General features: G+C 45.2%; 2 protein-coding genes across 2 annotated transcripts; one reads left to right on the top strand and one right to left on the bottom strand.

The window, feature by feature from the left end:
- Positions 1-1455: 1455 nt before the first annotated feature.
- On the bottom strand, positions 1456-8091 carry LOC139110252 (uncharacterized). The gene is made up of 6 exons (XM_070669882.1): positions 7115-8091; positions 6859-7046; positions 5963-6189; positions 5504-5848; positions 5007-5270; positions 1456-1560 (listed from the first exon to the last, which is right to left on the bottom strand). Exons 1-6 carry the CDS (start codon positions 8089-8091, stop codon positions 1456-1458), a joined length of 2106 nt encoding a protein of 701 aa, XP_070525983.1.
- A 6546-nt stretch (positions 8092-14637) lies between these two features.
- Positions 14638-15819, top strand: LOC139110251 (proline-rich protein HaeIII subfamily 1-like). The gene has a single exon (XM_070669881.1). It carries the CDS (start codon positions 14638-14640, stop codon positions 15817-15819), a length of 1182 nt encoding a protein of 393 aa, XP_070525982.1.
- Positions 15820-20379: the final 4560 nt, after the last annotated feature.

Raw genomic sequence — 20379 nt, 5'->3', positions numbered from 1 at the left:
TTTAAAAATAATATTGCATTTCAGAGTTTCGATGTTGTTATTATTCTCTAAACAATTCGTTCCTAGAATCGCCGACACAGGGGCGATATATAAATACCCACCCCCTCCCCGCATGACGTCATTACCCCTTGCCCTAGGTCTCACGGACCCAGAACCGTTAACACCTCCCCTCCCCGCGTGACATCATTACCCCTCGCCATAGGTCACATGGATACTCTAACACATAGTGATCCAGAACCGCTCCATGCGTTCAACGGGTGCGAGCGAGAGGAGATAATGGGCGGCGCGAACGAGTGCGAGCGAGAGGGAACGATTAACAACCCCGTCCCCGCGTGACGTCATTACCCCTCGCCAAAGGTCACACGGATACACTAACACGTAGTGATCCAGAACCACTCAATATACATCTACTAACGTAATTAATATCGAAGCTACAGGAATTTTTACATATATTTTATGTCACATTGGCACTAAAAATCATAGACCTAACATGAAATTTTATATTGCTTGAATATGAAAAAAACAATTATTAATTTGATACTTGTATGGCATAAATATTACTTAACATTATTTAAGAAAATAATGAAACAGTAAAAAAACTAATCGAATAACTCTCAATGATAATTTGAAAAAACTACACCATACAACAAAATCTAAAATTTAGCAAAAGTCGGTACAACGAAAATCGATGAAAATATTACTACAGGTTCGATTAAAGTTTAAAAATTGCTAATTCCACCTCTCAATTGTTGCATAAAATTGTAGACGGGTAACGTAATTAATATCGAAGCTACAGGAATTTTTACATATATTTTATGTCACATTGGCACTAAGAATCATAGACTTAACATGAAATTTTATATTGCCTGAATATGAAAAAAACAATTATCAATTTGATACTTGTATAGCATAAATATCACTTAATATTATTTGAAAAAATAATGAAACAATAAAAAAACTAATCGAATATCTCTGAATGATAATTTGAAAAAACTACACCATACAAGAAAATCTAAAATTTAGCAAAAGTCGGTACAACGAAAATCGATAAAAATATTACTACAAGTTCGATTAAAGTTTAAAAATTGCTAATTCCACCTCTCAATTGTTGCATAAAATTGTAGACGGGTAACGTAATTAATATTGATGTTACAGGAATTTATACAAATAATTTAAGGCATATCTGAGGCAATGTGCCACGTTTCGTTCTAAAATCTAAAGTTATCACTATAGTTAAACTTTTGAACTATCTTGTGCTGTTATTATAGTCTAATATGATCTATACCCGTTTCATTTTATGACGCATTAACAATTGTCTATTAATAAGTGTTCTGTGTATATCAATTGGCATTGTAAACTTTAATCAAATGTTTCTTGGTTTCAAATGTCATTTCATGTATATGTCAACCCTTGAATCATTTTGTTATGAGCTCGAAGTATATTTATTTCTAGAATTCAAAGCTTGTGCGGAACATTCACTCCTTTTGCAACCTGTATTGTGTCGGTAGCAAGTTCATCGTCTGGCCGCTGCTTGCTCGACGGCGTGCTCGCTACTACTAACTGAAACCCGTACATCGTCGCGTAGTGATACTTAGAACGAAATCGCGCGTGCCGCACAAAAGCACATCGTGCAAACATCGCAATTGAGAAGCAGATATTTCTATACAAATAGACGACACATAAACAAGAGTAAAGAGGGAATGAGTCTTAAAACAATCGACTGAGAAAATCGCATATATTACGCAGTGAGTAAAAAGTCGAAATTTGGTAGGTTATACATCGGAAGGATACCTTCTTTCGAGGAAAGATTTTCTACATATTCTGAAATATACGAAGGTTAAAAAATGCTCGAGAGATTACGCTTTGTCGGTGATTGTCCCGGTGTGTTAAAAAAGTTTACGAATATTAGAGACAATTCAAAGTAGTTAGTCTCTGAAAACAAATGTCTTGAAAAAGAATTTATTATGGTACAATTCAGAAAAATGTGATAAGTATAACTCAGAATAATTGCATAATGACGAAAAAGTAAAATCAAAGCGCAGAGTTAATAGCGAAAAGTATTATTATCACATTAATGTATCTTTAGCATTGTAATGTTAATACTCAAACCATATAAGTTTGACTTTGGAATAATTCACTTGTGCAAAGCACTTTTTTTTTATTTAACATTTGTTTAGCTACACTTCAAATTGCAAAGCAGAATTGTACAGCAACATCGCAAATAATAACAATATTAATATCAAATTAAGCCATAAACCAATGTCGGCATCAGAAAACATCATATTAACATGAAATTAAATATTGCCTAAGTTTTAAAAATAACATTTATTAGTTTGATACTAGTATAGCATAAATATATCCTAATAACGTTTTAGAAAATAAAAAAATAATAAAAAAAACAATCGAATAACGCTTAATGATAATTTGGAAAAACTACATCATACTACAAAATCTAGAATTTAGCAAAAATTAGTACAACGAAAATCCATGAAAATATTACTGCAATTTCATTTGAAGTCTAAGAGTTGGTAATTCATCCTACAAATAGTTGTACGAAATTGTAGATTGGTAACGAAATTAATATCGAAGCTACAGGAACTTTTACAAATATTTTATGTCACATTGGCATTAAGAATCATAGACCTAACATAAAATTTTATATTGCTTGAACATGATAAAAACAATTATTAATTTGATACTTGTATAGCATAAATATTACTTAACATTATTTAAGAAAATAATGAAACAGTAAAAAAACTAATCGAATAACTCTCAATGATAATTTGGAAGAATTACACCATACAAGAAAATCTAAATATTAGCCAAATTCGGTACAACGAAAATCGATGAAAATATTACTACAAGTTCGATTAAAGTTTAAAAATTGCTAATTCCACCTCTAAATTGTTGCATAAAATTGTACACGGGTAACGTAATTAATATCGAAGCTACAGGAATTTTTACATATATTTTATGTCACATTGGCACTAAGAATCATAGACCTAACATGAAATTTTATATTGCTTGAATATGAAAAAAACAATTATTAATTTGATATTTGTATAGCATAAATATCACTTAATATTATTTAAAAAAATAATGAAACAGTAAAAAAACCAATCGAATATCTTTGAATGATAATTTGAAAAAACTACACCATACAAGAAAATCTAAAATTTAGCAAAAGTCGGTACAACGAAAATCGATGAAAATATTACTACAAGTTCGATTAAAGTTTAAAAATTGCTAATTCCACCTCTCAATTGTTGCATAAAATTGTAGACGGGTAACGTAATTAATATCGAAGCTACAGGAATTTTTACATATATTTTATGTCACATTGGCACTAAGAATCATAGACTTAACATGAAATTTTATATTGCCTGAATATGAAAAAAACAATTATTAATTTGATACTTGTATAGCATAAATATCACTTAATATTATTTAAAAAAATAATGAAACAGTAAAAAACCAATCGAATATCTTTGAATGATAATTTGAAAAAACTACACCATACAAGAAAATCTAAATATTAGCAAAATTCGGTACAACGAAAATCGATGAAAATATTACTACAAGTTCGATTAAAGTTTAAAAATTGCTAATTCCACCTCTAAATTGTTGCATAAAATTGTACACGGGTAACGTAATTAATATCGAAGCTACAGGAATTTTTACATATATTTGAGAAATTGAACGAACTTACCTAGTGAAGTTCGATTACAATTATGCTTGTTTCGTCCGGATGGATACTTTTAGTAGCGTTCCGCTGCTGCTCACTTACAACAGGCTAGTTCAGCTAAAAAATTTAGGATGGCACCACGCGCGGCGCCGCGTGCGCCACTCCCGCGCACGCACCGACCCAACCGTCATTAGTTTAACACATACAAATCTGAGAAAAGAAAAAACTTTTGGGGTTGGGAGGGAGGGAATCTCCATCCGGACGAGACAAGCATAATTGTAATCGAACTTCACTAGGTAAGTTCGTTCAATTTCTCAATTATGCCCCGTCTCGTCCGGATGGATACTTGTAGATGTTCAACCTACAGATTTGTATCCCTAACACACACCAAAGGTAGGAACAACAAGGAGAGAAGGGGAGAAAATCATTCTGTGACATAGTCAAGAAATGCAGCCTTTAATCTTCATGGAACTAAAAAGAAAACCAAACTCGCAATCGCAGAAAAGAAAAATTAACGCAGGGATGTCAGAACTTAAGATTACAAACATAAACGCTTTGTGCAAACACGATAAAATAAAAACGCTTAATGAGAATTAAGAATAGAGGCTTGAAAGGAGTTCTCTATTATGGGTCGATTATAAAAACGAGCAAAAACGTTGGAGGCGCTACTCCAACCTGCGGTGCGTCTAATTTCCTCCAGGCTGACGCCCTTTTGGGCTGCAAAGGAAGTAGCCGAGTGGCGGGTAGAATGTGCCGAAAAAACCGAGGTATCTACGCCAGACGCTGTCAAAATGGTTTTCACCCAACGAGCCAGAGTTTGGGACGACACTGGGAGGAAGGGTGGACGAAACGAAATAAAAAACTCCTCACCACCTTCTTTCCGAAGGGGTCTAGTGACCTTCAAGTAATGCCTTACTATTGAAAAAATGCATAACACCGGACGGGCCGTAAACGGTTTAAAGCTCAGTAGAGGTTGAGCCCTACCAATACCCGACGTTTTAAGTTTGTCCGGGACCTTAATAACTAGAGACTCCGAAAAAATAATATTTTTTAATCGAAAAGCGGCGAAAGTTTGCATCCTTTGGGCTGTTGATAATGCCAATAGGGTGATTAGTTTTTTGGAAAGGAGTTCCAATGAGAGGCTTTCCAGCGGATGCAGTGAGGCTAAGTATTCAATCACTGGGGTAGGTTCCCAGACGAACTCATAACGCGGTCGCTGTGGTTTTAAAACTGCTACACCTCTAAAAAATCTTTTAATCAAAGGGTGCGAACCAACCCCGTCTACCGAAATTAGCGATACCGCCGATCTATGTAGGTTTACAGAAGCATAGGACCGGCTGTTAGATAGCACGGTAGATAAAAAGGCTAAAAAGGAGTTGATAGGTGGTGAGAAGTGATCTATTCGGTTCTGTCGGCAAAACAACCACCATAAACGAAGTGGTTTTGCGTATTGCGCTATTGTGCCCGCTGTGATGGACGCCAGCATCGTTTCCACGGCTGCCGGAGAAGAGCCCTTGTTTAAAAATGCCTGGCGGATAACTTCACGGCCACCAGGGAAATCTTCCGCCAATTCGGGTGAATCTCTCTAAAAGGGGAAGATAGCAAATTACTATTAGGTTTAAAACGAATCGGTTGATCAATAGACATACGTTGCAACAAAGGAAACCATGGCTGGGTTGGCCACCATGGAACAAGTAAGACACCCTCCGCTTTGTCTGCAATTATCTTTCTTAGGCATTTTAAGATGAGAATAAAAGGAGGGAAAGCGTAGAAAAACAAATCATTCCAGTCTATGGAAAAAGCATCCACTGTCGTTGCCTGAGGATCAGGTCGCCAAGAAACGAAACGTCTACACTTAGCATTAATATGCGTGGCGAACAGATCGATATCAAAGCGACCAAAGTGAGCCTCAATTTCTTCAAAAAAGACTTGTCCCAAAGACCATTCTGTTTCGTCTGAAACCGTACGTGATTCAGCGTCTGCTTCAACGTTCTGTGCGGACGGAATATATGACGCAAAAATAAATATGTTACGGTTCTCGCACCAAAGCCAAATCTTTCTAGCTAAGTCTGAGAGATGTGGAAACCTAATCGAACCCATACGATTTATATACGCAATAGCCGTAGAGTTATCCATTCTAAGGAGAATATCTATATTCGTCAACTGCGAAGCGAAACATTTCAAACCGTAAAATGCAGCTAAGAGTTCCAAATAATTAATGTGAAATCTCTTATCTTCCTTAGTCTAAAACCCGTGGGTGCGGTATCCTCCACAGACTGCGCCCCATCCTGTAAGAGAAGCGTCCGTATAGATTTCTTGTTCAAAACGCCCGGACCTAATCTTATTACATTGAGAATCATTCTCCAACGTCGCCTTCCACCAAAGGAGATCGTCCCTAATGGAGGCTGGCAGGCTCATTCGCGCTTCGAAGTCATCATCTGCCTCAGAAAGAGCCAAGAATTTTTCTCTTTCTAAAATCTTGGTATATAGCATACCATAAGGCACTGCCGGGCAAATTGAAATTAGAGATCCTATAACACTTGCGAAAAAACGAATCTTGCAACTTTTCTTTGAAAAGGTAGACCTGACCAATTCTAATAAACGAGATCTCTTATCCGGCGGTATAGAGATAGAAAAGGATTCTGTGTTAAAAAGAAAACCTAAAAAACGACAAGATCTTGCTGGCTTAAGCATACTTTTTTCCCGGTTAATTAAAAAACCTAAATCCGAAAGCAGATTCGTTGTAACAATAATGTTTTCATAACATTGCTTATATGACGGAGCTATAAGCAAAAAATCATCTAAATAGGCTACCGAGAATAATCCTTTCCCTCTAAGTGAACATAACACTGGTTTCAGAATTCTGGTAAAAATATAAGGAGCCGATGCCAGGCCAAAAGGAATGGTACGAAATTGATAAAGCTGGCCCCTGAATCTAAAACGCAAGTATTTTCTGTCCTCATGATCTACAGCAACGAGCAGATAAGCATCCTTCAAATCTATAGAAGCTAAAAAATCTCCTGGAGAAAGTAAACGAATTACGGTTTTCCAGTCTTCCATTTTAAAATGGGGGACAATAAGGAAATTATTTAAATTTTTCAAATTTAGGATAAATCTCCAACCTCCTGAGAATTTCCTGAGGACAAAAAACGGAGATAAGTATTGTCCCTCACAATCGTTTACTGCTTCCACCGCTCCCTCCTTAATTAACCTGTCAATTTCGTTGGCGCAGGCTTGTTCTTCCAAATTGTCAAGGTGGACGGAAGGTTCAGAACGCTGACAAGGGGGAACGTGTCTAAACGGTAGCCTATACCCAGCAATGGCTTCTAAAATCACTGGATCACACGTGATTCTCTTCCATCTAGGAAGGAAATAAGATAGTCTGCCCCCTAAGATTACCTGTTCTAGTGGCGTCTCCTCGAACGAGACCTGGAACGGTGGGTGGTCTTCTGGCGGACATTCTGCGCCCCAGGTTTCCGCGGTGTTGTCCTCGACGACCTCGGAGGGGCACGGGAGTTTCCCGACTTGGCGGAAGGTGTTTGAGAAGTCTGAAGCGACTGCAAAGGCTTCCTAGAGAATGACGGAGCAGCCCTGACAATATCTTTAGAGCACTTCTGCATCGAACTGGCCTTCTTAATCTCCTCCCCAAAAGTTGAGCCAAACAGAAAATTGTCTGCGGGGAGAGCATCGGCTGTCGATTTTGCTACCAAGTTCAGGACCGAAGTAAACTGCGCTCTTCGATGCAGCGATATACGGAAAAACAGGTCTGCCATAATTTTTCCAGCATCTCTGATTTTGCACAGGGCCAAACGAGCTTCAGAAGATAAAGACGGCTGGACTTCCGGTCTAAGCATGTCTGAGAGTGCCTCCCCTAAGCTATATAAGCCAATGCCTGCTTGGTCCTGTATTTTACAAATATATGAGTCACGCTTGACTACTGGGTTAGTCCTTAAGGATGCCTCACACTCGGGATTGAGCTTTGGCGCTCTGAGAAAATCTGAAGAGTCGGGAGGCAGATACTTTTTCAGGAGGACCTTTAGATCTTCCTCTGGAAGGCCCTTGCGAACCAAGGCGAGCCATTTTTGTGCTACAAGCTCGTTCCAGGGCAGAGGAGCCACGGATTCCGCATCAGACCCAAACAATTCTTTAGAAAGAATGTCTGGTTGGACTTCAATTACCTCAGGTGACGCCAGCTCTCCTTCCTCAGCAACCTCCGCCGCAGCTGCAAAATAAACTGTCCAATCATCATCACGAGATCGACTAAAGAGTGCGACATTATGCCGCCTGCATTTCGCAAATGCAGAACCAGCATGTCTGTACACACCTTGTGGCGGTGCCGGTGTAACCGAGCACTCAGATGCCCCCGCCTGGGGTACAATAATCGTTGAAGCCGCCGGCTGTTCCATCCCGGCTTCCTGCACGGAGACGTGCGATCCCGATGAGACGGATGGAGAACGGCGAGACGAGCTAACCTCATCTGCTACACGTGTCATGAAATCCATGATCCGCGCGATTTTCTCCTCGATATTATTGAGACGGCTCTCCGACGAAGAATGTCTCCTCTTTCGGGATTTATGCGAATGCTTACCCATAATGGAAGCTAATAATAACGAAGAAATCACGATGAAGAAACCTGTAACCTGTGCAAGCGAACGCAACAGGAAAAACAATGACGGTTGGGTCGGTGCGTGCGCGGGAGTGGCGCACGCGGCGCCGCGCGTGGTGCCATCCTAAATTTTTTAGCTGAACTAGCCTGTTGTAAGTGAGCAGCAGCGGAACGCTACTACAAGTATCCATCCGGACGAGACGGGGCATAATTTATGTCACATTGGCACTAAGAATCATAGACCTAACATGAAATTTTATATTGCTTGAATATGAAAAAAACAATTATTAATTTGATACTTGTATAGCATAAATATCACTTAATAGTATTTAAAAAAATAATGAAACAGTAAAAAAACCAATCGAATATCTTTGAATGATAATTTGAAAAAACTACACCATACAAGAAAATCTAAAATTTAGCAAAAGTCGGTACAACGAAAATCGATGAAAATATTACTACAAGTTCGATTAAAGTTTAAAAATTGCTAATTCCACCTCTCAATTGTTGCATAAAATTGTAGACGGGTAACGTAATTAATATCGAAGCTACAGGAATTTTTACATATATTTTATGTCACATTGGCACTAAGAATCATAGACTTGTGGCGGATAGCCACGACGAACACTTCAGACCCCGCGCCGCGACCACCACCGTTCGCCCAAAGTAATCGCGCGGTCCCGTCCACAATTAAATTAAATTAAGCACGGGCCGACCAGCCGCCCGCGGCGAGTAGCGCGGACTCTTCGCAACGAACAACATGGGCCGCCCAACCGCCCACACCGCGCACCGCCACCCGACCGTTTGGGAGTGGGGGCCTTCACTCCCGGGCACACGGGTATATAAGCTGCCTCGAGCGCAGACGAGGCACCTTATTCCGCGCTGGGGAGCACCCCAGCATCCGATCCTCCAGGTCTTGGGCGCTCCCAAGACTTCCTCGACCGGGCTCACCCGGCCTCTGAAACCGACTTCGCTCTTGACGACTCGGGCGCTCCCGAGCCTTCCTTCGACCGGGCGCTCCCGGCCGTCCTCGACACCGACACCTCCGAGACTCGGGCGCTCCCGAGCCTTCCTTCGACCGGGCGCTCCCGGCCGTCCTCGACACCGACACCTCCGAGACTCGGGCGCTCCCGAGCCTTCCTTCGACCGGGCGCTTCCGGCCGTCCTCGACACCGGCATCTCCGAGACTCGGGCGCTCCCGAGCCTTCCCTTGACCGGGCGCTCCCGGCCATCCTCGACACCGACATCTCCGAGACTCGGGCGCTCCCGAGCCTTCCTTCGACCGGGCGCTCCCGGCCGTCCTCGACACCGACATCTCCGAGACTCGGGCGCTCCCGAGCCTTCCTTCGGCCGGGCGCTCCCGGCCGTCCTCGACACCGACATCTCCGAGACTCGGGCGCTCCCGAGCCTTCCTTTGACCGGGCGCTCCCGGCCATTCTCGACGCCGACCTCTCCGAGAATCGGGCGCTCCCGACTCTCTCTCGCATCTCCGCGCCAACACGGCCCTGGCATTCCGACGCACGATTGAATTAAGTCGCGGCGCCGCCGACTTGCGAACGCGAAACCTGTGCGTCCGACACGGTCCGCACGGCCTGGTTTGTAATCCGCGCCGCCGACTCGCGAACGCGAAACCTGTGCGTCCGACACGGCCCTCACGGCCTGGTTTGTAATCCGCGCCGCCGACTCGCGAACGCGAAGCCCGTGCGCCCGACACTGCCCGAGCGGCCCGTCCTGTAATCCTCGGAGTCCTGTATAACCGACGCGGTCTGTTACCTAGGATAAGACCGAAAGCGACCCGCACTAACAATCTCTGGGAATCCAGCTTACGGCAGATAGCCGTTTTCGTGACAGTTTATTCTTAAGTTCATTTCTGTATATATCTCTCTTTTCGTAGATTAAGTGTATTATTTCAACTAAATATTTCTTGCCTTCGTTTGTTAATAAATTCTTTATTTTTCGATTAACCCAAGTCTCGGTTTTCTTTATACTCGTGCCCTGGCTTCCGACGAGCTCTCCGAACCGGAAATTACCGTGTTACATGGCGCCCGAACAGGGACCTGACCAGACCGAGACTTGAGTTAACACGAATGAAGAGCTGGATTTACAGACTGTCCAAAAACGATCTAGCCGAAGAATTAGCGCGAATTCACATTGACAACAGCGGTCCTTGCAGTCAATTACGACACCGACTACGAAGGTTTGTAGAAACCAACTCCGATTATAAGCCCTCAATGGCCCTCAATAGAACCGATCCACCGAAACCACAGTGCAAATCACAGTCAGCCATCCTCATGGAGGTACCAGACGACGAGCTACACGCCTCCAAATACCTAGATGCGTTCGCGGCTGGCACACCGCAGCACCAACCGCTTCCAGCATTCAGCCACGTGGAGGAACTGTTACCATTTCACGCCCCGGCACCAGAAGCTCGGATGGAGGGTGCCGCCATCAGTCGGGCCGAAACGAGTCCCCCTTGTGAGAACGAATCTGTCAGCCTGACCGATCACGCGAAAGTCATCAATCAAATTAGAAAGTGGGGCGTCCACTTCGATGGAAGAGACCCGTTTGCATTTCTCGAGCGCATCCAGGAACTACAGCGAGCATACGGCTACCCGGGGGACCTTTTGCTGCTAGGGCCACCCGAGATGCTAAAAGGAGATGCTTTGCTCTGGTTCCGAAATAACCAGGAACAGTGGAAACGTTGGGCCGATTTCCAGGAGAGCTTCCGGAACTATTATTTGCCCCACCGATATCGGGCCCAGCTCACGCGAGAAATACACGGCCGAATACAACGAGCGGGAGAACCGTTCAAACAATATGCTACCGCACTGCTAACCATGGCCCGTCGAGCGGGGAACCTTTCCACCGACGAAGTCCTGGATCGAGTCTACGAGAATATGAGGCCCGAATACAAATTATACATCCGAATTCGAGACGTGAGCAACTTGGAGGACCTCACTAACCAAACAGCCGAATTTGAAGATATCAAACGCCAGGAGAGGGAACATACCGAGAAACAGCAAGCCAGTCGACCACCGGCAGTGGCCGCCGCCGTCGCCTATAGCCGAGAAGAGTGCTGTTGGCGCTGCAAGCAACGAGGCCACACCAGAGCCGAATGCCGACGCCCCGCCGTTAAGTTTTGCTCCCGTTGTGGCAAGGACGGCGTCCTAACAAGGGATTGCCACCCGTTGACGGGAAACGCACAACGGGCCGGGGGCGTCGACCACGCCGACCGGCCCAGCACCAGCCAGAGTTAAGGTTTCGGCCCCGGCCGCACCTGCCGATCATGCTCGGGAACAACGAGATTGAGGCATTACTCGACTCGGGATCCGAGCTATCATGCGTCAATGCCGAGGTAGCAAGGTTGGCCGAAGACCTGGGCCATCGTCGTCAGGCGAATCGACAGCAGGTCAGACTGGCGGACGGAGAAACCACGGAGACCGCCGGTAGTCTGCAACTTCCAGTCTGTTACGAAGGGAGGACGTACCAGCACGAATTTACAATCATGCCGCACGCTCGCACGCCCATGATCATAGGGATAGATCTCTGGGAACGGATCGGGTTAACTCTGCGGATCCCACCTGGCAGCACACGACTGAAACAAGCATGCGGTTTGAACAAGGCCGGGTTGGCCACGCAAACACCAGAAGAGGAGGAACGCCTCAAACATTTTCTCGAGGTAGAACTTGGCAAGTTCCGAGATGTGCACGGGCCCACCGATAAAATTACTCACCGGTTACGCCTGAAGACCGATCAACCAATTAAACAGAGGTACCGCCCACGCAACCCAGCCATGCAGGAGGTAATAAATCAGGAAGTCAACCGAATGGAGCAGGAGGGAATTATCGAGCCCTCCCGCGGAGCATGGAGTTCGCCAATTGTGCTCGTCAAAAAGAAGGATGGCCGGTATCGATTCTACATCGACTATCGTAAGGTCAACGAAGTCACCGAAAAGGACGCATACCCACTGCCTCAGGTTAATGCCACGCTCGACAAGTTGCAAGGAGCACGATACCTAACTACGCTGGACCTGAAGGACGGCTATTGGCAGGTGCCACTGGAACCGGAAAGCCGACCGATCACTGCGTTCACGGTCCCCGGCCGAGGCCTGATGCAGTTCAAAGTCATGCCGTTCGGACTGCACTCAGCGCCGGCCACGTTCCAGCGGCTCCTGGACGCAGTGATCGGTCCCGAATTTGAGCCGTGGGCATTGGTTTACCTCGACGACATTATCATCCTCAGCCGTACGTTCAATGAACATCTAGACCACTTAAGAACAGTTTTTGAGCGCCTGCGTGATGCGAAGCTACGCCTAAATCCAGAGAAATGTTATTTCTGCCGACCACAGTTAAAATACCTAGGACACATAATTGATCGCCGGGGTATACGCACCGACCCGGAAAAAACGTCAGCCGTAACCAACTGGCCACCACCAACAACCCTCCGCCAAGTACGACAGTTCCTGGGCATGGCTTCATGGTACCGCCGATTCATCGAAAATTTCTCCAGCATCGCGGCTCCGCTGTCACGTCTTACCAGGAAACACGCCCGTTGGAATTGGGGCCCCGACGAGGAGAAGGCGTTCACCGGCCTGAAAACCGCACTAACAACGGCGCCAGTACTGGCCTGCCCGGACTTCACCCGCCGCTTTGTACTCCAAACGGACGCTAGCACCAGCGGCCTCGGCGCAGTATTGACACAGCACTTGACGGAAGGAGAACGGGTGGTTGCGTACGCCAGCCGCACACTCAACAAGGCGGAGAAAAATTACAGCGCCACGGAACTGGAGTGCTTGGCAGTTGTCTGGGGTATACGGAAAATGCGTGGATACATCGAGGGTTATTCTTTCACGGTAATCACCGACCACCAGGCATTGAAATGGCTGCAGCGCTTGGAGGAGCCCGCTGGACGACTGGGGCGATGGCTGTTCGAGCTGCAGCAGTTCGACTTCGACGTACGTTACCGACGAGGGGCGGCAAATCAAGTGGCCGACGCACTCTCCCGACAGCCGATCGTGGCCAGCACCGAGGCAGTAACCTCCGATAACTGGTATCAACGTATCCTTAACGGAGTGCGGGAAAACCCAGCGAACTTTCCCGACTACAGGGAACAAGAAGGACGCCTGTTCCGTCACATCCTACACGACGTAGATTTCAAGGAAGTCGACCCCTCGTTACAATGGAAGCAATGCGTACCGAAGCCGGAACGACAACAAACGATAGCCCGACACCATGCGGATATTAGTGCCGGTCATTTCGGCACCGCCAAAACTATCGCACGTATGGCCCGGTTATTCTATTGGCCGGGAATGTTCCGGGACATTACTCGTTTTGTGAGACACTGCAAAAACTGTCTCGCTTACAAAGCATCTTTTACCAAGCCGGCCGGGAAACTACACACCGCACCAGTAACGGCACCATGGCAACAGGTCACCATGGACCTGGTGGGCCCTCTACCACGATCACGGAAAGGTCACACATGGCTACTCGTTATGCAAGACCGATTTTCAAAATGGGTGGAGCTCCATCCTCTACGAAAGGCCACCGCAGGAGCAGTCACCGCCGCTGTGATCGACCGAATTCTATATCGACACGGGTGCCCCGACCAGATCATCTCAGACAACGGCACTCAGTTTAAGTCTCATCTACTGGGGAAATTATTACAAGCCTGGCATATCCAACACCGCACGACACCGATTTATACGCCGCAGTGCAACCCCGTCGAACGGACCAACCGCACGATTAAGACCATGATCGCCCAGTATACACAAAAGAACCACAGGCGGTGGGACGAACAGCTCGGACCACTTCAATTCGCTTACAATACCGCACGACACGATGCAACAGGATACACCCCTGCTTTTCTTAATCACGGCCGAGAATTAGCATTTACTCATCCCGAGGACCGTCGGCATGCCGTTCCGACAACGCCGCATCAAACTCAGCGCGCACTCCAGGAGGCATTCCAATTGGTCCGAGTCAATTTGGCTCGAGCATTTCAACACCAAGAAACGGCGTACAATTTGCGGCGCCGGGATTGGCGGCCCCAGATCGGCACCTTCGTTTGGAAAAGAGAACATCCACTGTCGCGGAAAACCGACGGGTTTAATGCAAAACTGGCGCCAAAATACTCAGGCCCGTTTACAGTGGCCAAATTCCATTCGCCAGTAATCGTGGATCTCCGCGACGGCTGAGGGCGATGGCAGCGACGCATCCACATTCAAGACCTCAAGCCGGATCCCCCACCAGCAAGCACGGACCAATCCACGAGCAAGGAGCCCCGGCAGGCAGCATATATAAAGCACTCGCAATCGCGGTCGTCACCAGTCGAGCAATCGAGCAAGACGATGAAGCGTGCGCAAGAGAAAGAACTTTTCGGCAGCTTAAGCGAAAGCAGCGGATCGCCTCCAGCGAGTCCACCTCCAGGGGCCTGGCCACCCGCGATCGACCCGAGCCGGAGATACCCCGTCCCACGGGTAGGCACAACGGTGCAACGAGGGGACGGCAGCCAGCAACGCCATACGCGCTGGCTGAAGAAGCCACCACCAGCTCCGCCGAAGCCCGAGCCGAAAGGACGCGGACGACCAGCCATCCTGACGACAACCGCGGAGCCAGCCACCAGCTCGACCAGCAAGCCAGGACAGCCGGAAGCGCCAGGCAAGGCACCGCCTGTCTCCATCGGGACAGGAAGTGGTAAATTAACGGCCGGCAGCCGAACGCGAAAAACAGCCGGGACCCGGAAGATCCAGCCGGTGACAGCAGCGACGGCAGCGCCATCAACCGCCCGCGGCCAACCTCGAAAGTCGGGCCGTCAAGCATCACGGGCGGCACTATCGGCCACCCACGGCCCGTCCCGAGAGCTCGACCACCAACCGCCGATCAAACCGGGCAAAGGCGACCCAGGACTAGGAGGCCCCGCGAGCAGCAAGTCCGCAGTCAAGGCAGGACCAACAAGGCGAACGACGGAAAAGCCTCCTGGGCCGAGCATCCGGTCAATGGAAATAGTGCGGCTACCCCGGACCGAAGTAAGGGCCATCGCCGCTCTGGAAAGAGTGCCCAGCGCTAATGTCGGAGTCCGGCCACCGGAAGGACCACCAACTCCCGGGAGCTCGAGACCAGCCGAACGAGCCACACCGGCGCCGCCACCACCGCCGGCCAAGCAAGCAGCCGCAACAACGGCGCTACCAATGGCGGCCGCCTCTACCACAAGGCCACGGAGCGCACCACCTGCCGCCATTAGCGTGCCTAGGGAGCCGCTGACGCTACCACTGCCGCCATTCGCCTTCCAGCCATCGGGACCGCTACCTTTGCCGCCAGCCCCGCCGGCGTACGTAATAAGCCAAGGATGGCACGCAAGACCAGGGGTCCCGTTACATGTGCCCATCCAGCTGCCGGACGGGGACATCGTTAACGTGCCGATGTCGGCTATCCGGCACAACCGGAAGTTCCGAGCGCACTCGTCAACCGGCAGATGGGTGATGCGGTTCGCGTCGGACGGCCGCCTCACTATGTGCCGCAAGGTACAGTGAGCTTACGTCACGCTTTAAAGAGGAGGGTGATGTGGCGGAAAGCCACGACGAACACTTCAGACCCCGCGCCGCGACCACCACCGTTCGCCCAAAGTAATCGCGCGGTCCCGTCCACAATTAAATTAAATTAAGCACGGGCCGACCAGCCGCCCGCGGCGAGTAGCGCGGACCCTTCGCAACGAACAACATGGGCCGCCCAACCGCCCACACCGCGCACCGACACCCGACCGTTCGGGAGTGGGGGCCCCCACTCCCGGGCACACGGGTATATAAGCTGCCTCGAGCGCAGACGAGGCACCTTATTCCGCGCTGGGGAGCACCCCAGCATCCGATCCTCCAGGTCTTGGGCGCTCCCAAGACTTCCTCGACCGGGCTCACTCGGCCTCTGAAACCGACTTCGCTCTTGACGACTCGGGCGCTCCCGAGCCTTCCTTCGACCGGGCGCTCCCGGCCGTCCTCGACACCGACACCTCCGAGACTCGGGCGCTCCCGAGCCTTCCTTCGACCGGGCGTTCCCGGCCGTCCTCGACACCGACACCTCCGAGACTCGGGCGCTCCCGAGCCTTCCTTCGACCGGGCGCTCCCGGCCGTCCTCGACACCGACATCTCCGAGACTCGGGCGCTCCCGAGCCTTCCTTCGGCCGGGCGCTCCCGGCCGTCCTCGACACCGACATCTCCGAGACTCGGGCGCTCCCGAGCCTTCCTTTGACCGGGCGCTCCCGGCCATCCTCGACGCCGACCTCTCCGAGACTCGGGCGCTCCCGACTCTCTCTCGCATCTCCGCGCCAACACGGCCCTGGCATTCCGACGCACGATTGAATTAAGTCGCGGCGCCGCCGACTTGCGAACGCGAAACCTGTGCGTCCGACACGGCCCGCACGGCCTGGTTTGTAATCCGCGCCGCCGACTCGCGAACGCGAAACCTGTGCGTCCGACACGGCCCTCACGGCCTGGTTTGTAATCCGCGCCGCCGACTTGCGAACGCGAAACCTGTGCGTCCGACACGGCCCGCACGGCCTGGTTTGTAATCCGCGCCGCCGACTCGCGAACGCGAAACCTGTGCGTCCGACACGGCCCTCACGGCCTGGTTTGTAATCCGCGCCGCCGACTCGCGAACGCGAAGCCCGTGCGCCCGACACTGCCCGAGCGGCCCGTCCTGTAATCCTCGGAGTCCTGTATAACCGACGCGGTCTGTTACCTAGGATAAGACCGAAAGCGACCCGCACTAACAATCTCTGGGAATCCAGCTCACGGCAGATAGCCGTTTTCGTGACAGTTTATTCTTAAGTTCATTTCTGTATATATCTCTCTTTTCGTAGATTAAGTGTATTATTTCAACTAAATATTTCTTGCCTTCGTTTGTTAATAAATTCTTTATTTTTCGATTAACCCAAATCTCGGTTTTCTTTATACTCGTGCCCTGGCTTCCGACGAGCTCTCCGAACCGGAAATTACCGTGTTACAGACTTAACATGAAATTTTATATTGCCTGAATATGAAAAAAACAATTATTAATTTGATACTTGTATAGCATAAATATCACTTAATATTATTTAAAAAAATAATGAAACAGTAAAAAAACCAATCGAATAACTCTCAATGATAATTTGGAAGAATTACACCATACAAGAAAATTTAAAATTTAGCAAAAGTCGGTACAACGAAAATCGATGAAAATATTACTACAAGTTCGATTAAAGTTTAAAAATTGCTAATTCCACCTCTCAATTGTTGCATAAAATTGTAGACGGGTAACGTAATTAATATCGAAGCTACAGGAATTTTTACATATATTTTATGTCACATTGGCACTAAGAATCATAGACTTAACATGAAATTTTATATTGCCTGAATATGAAAAAAACAATTATTAATTTGATACTTGTATAGCATAAATATCACTTAATATTATTTGAAAAAATAATGAAACAATAAAAAAACTAATCGAATATCTCTGAATGATAATTTGAAAAAACTACACCATACAAGAAAATCTAAAATTTAGCAAAAGTCGGTACAACGAAAATCGATAAAAATATTACTACAAGTTCGATTAAAGTTTAAAAATTGCTAATTCCACCTCTCAATTGTTGCATAAAATTGTAGACGGGTAACGTAATTAATATTGATGTTACAGGAATTTATACAAATAATTTAAGGCATATCTGAGGCAATGTGCCACGTTTCGTTCTAAAATCTAAAGTTATCACTATAGTTAAACTTTTGAACTATCTTGTGCTGTTATTATAGTCTAATATGATCTATACCCGTTTCATTTTATGACGCATTAACAGTTGTCTATTAATAAGTGTTCTGTGTATATCAATTGGCATTGTAAACTTTAATCAAATGTTTCTTGGTTTCAAATGTCATTTCATGTATATGTCAACCCTTGAATCATTTTGTTATGAGCTCGAAGTATATTTATTTCTAGAATTCAAAGCTTGTGCGGAACATTCACTCCTTTTGCAACCTGTATTGTGTCGGTAGCAAGTTCATCGTCTGGCCGCTGCTTGCTCGAGGGCGTGCTCGCTACTACTAACTGAAACCCGTACATCGTCGCGTAGTGATACTTAGAACGAAATCGCGCGTGCCGCACAAAAGCACATCGTGCAAACATCGCAATTGAGAAGCAGATATTTCTATACAAATAGACGACACATAAACAAGAGTAAAGAGGGAATGAGTCTTAAAACAATCGACTGAGAAAATCGCATATATTACGCAGTGAGTAAAAAGTCGAAATTTGGTAGGTTATACATCGGAAGGATACCTTCTTTCGAGGAAAGATTTTCTACATATTCTGCAATATACGAAGGTTAAAAAATGCTCGAGAGATTACGCTTTGTCGGTGACTGTCCCGGTGTGTTAAAAAAGTTTACGAATATTAGAGACAATTCAAAGTAGTTAGTCTCTGAAAACAAATGTCTTGAAAAAAAATTTATTATGGTACAATTCAGAAAAATGTGATAAGTATAACCCAGAATAATTGCATAATGACGAAAAAGTAAAATCAAAGCGCAGAGTTAATAGCGAAAAGTATTATTATCACATTAATGTATCTTTAGCATTGTAATGTTAATACTCAAACCATATAAGTTTGACTTTGGAATAATTCACTTGTGCAAAGCACTTTTTTTTAATTTAACATTTGTTTAGCTACACTTCAAATTGCAAAGCAGAATTGTACAGCAACATCGCAAATAATAACAATATTAATATCAAATTAAGCCATAAACCAATGTCGGCATCAGAAAACATCATATTAACATGAAATTAAATATTGCCTAAGTTTTAAAAATAACACTTATTAGTTTGATACTAGTATAGCATAAATATATCCTAATAACGTTTTAGAAAATAAAGAAATAATGAAAAAAACAATCGAATAACGCTTAATGATAATTTGGAAAAACTACATCATACTACAGAATCTAAAATTTAGCAAAAATTAGTACAACGAAAATCCATGAAAATATTACTGCAATTTCATTTGAAGTCTAAGAGTTGGAAATTCATCCTACAAATAGTTGTACGAAATTGTAGATGGGTAACGAAATTAATATCAAAGCTACAGGAACTTTTACAAATATTTTATGTCACATTGGCATTAAGAATCATAGACCTAACATGAAATTTTATATTGCTTGAACATGATAAAAACAATTATTAATTTGATACTTGTATAGCATAAATATTACTTAACATTATTTAAGAAAATAATGAAACAGTAAAAAAACTAATCGAATAACTCTCAATGATAATTTGGAAGAATTACACCATACAAGAAAATCTAAATATTAGCAAAATTCGGTACAACGAAAATCGATGAAAATATTACTACAAGTTCGATTAAAGTTTAAAAATTGCTAATTCCACCTCTAAATTGTTGCATAAAATTGTACACGGGTAACGTAATTAATATCGAAGCTACAGGAATTTTTACATATATTTTATGTCACATTGGCACTAAGAATCATAGACTTAACATGAAATTTTATATTGCCTGAATATGAAAAAAACAATTATTAATTTGATACTTGTATAGCATAAATATCACTTAATATTATTTAAAAAAGTAATGAAACAGTAAAAAAACCAATCGAATAACTCTCAATGATAATTTGGAAGAATTACACCATACAAGAAAATCTAAAATTTAGCAAAAGTCGGTACAACGAAAATCGATGAAAATATTACTACAAGTTCGATTAAAGTTTAAAAATTGCTAATTCCACCTCTCAATTGTTGCATAAAATTGTAGACGGGTAACGTAATTAATATCGAAGCTACAGGAATTTTTACATATATTTTATGTCACATTGGCACTAAGAATCATAGACTTAACATGAAATTTTATATTGCCTGAATATGAAAAAAACAATTATTAATTTGATACTTGTATAGCATAAATATCACTTAATATTATTTAAAAAATAATGAAACAGTAAAAACCAATCGAATAACTCTCAATGATAATTTGGAAGAATTACACCATACAAGAAAATCTAAAATTTAGCAAAAGTCGGTACAACGAAAATCGATGAAAATATTACTACA

Source organism: Cardiocondyla obscurior, linkage group LG19, assembly GCF_019399895.1.
Source record: "Cardiocondyla obscurior isolate alpha-2009 linkage group LG19, Cobs3.1, whole genome shotgun sequence".
Taxonomy (NCBI): domain Eukaryota; kingdom Metazoa; phylum Arthropoda; class Insecta; order Hymenoptera; family Formicidae; genus Cardiocondyla; species Cardiocondyla obscurior.
This window is presented reverse-complemented; position numbering and strand designations above follow the sequence as displayed.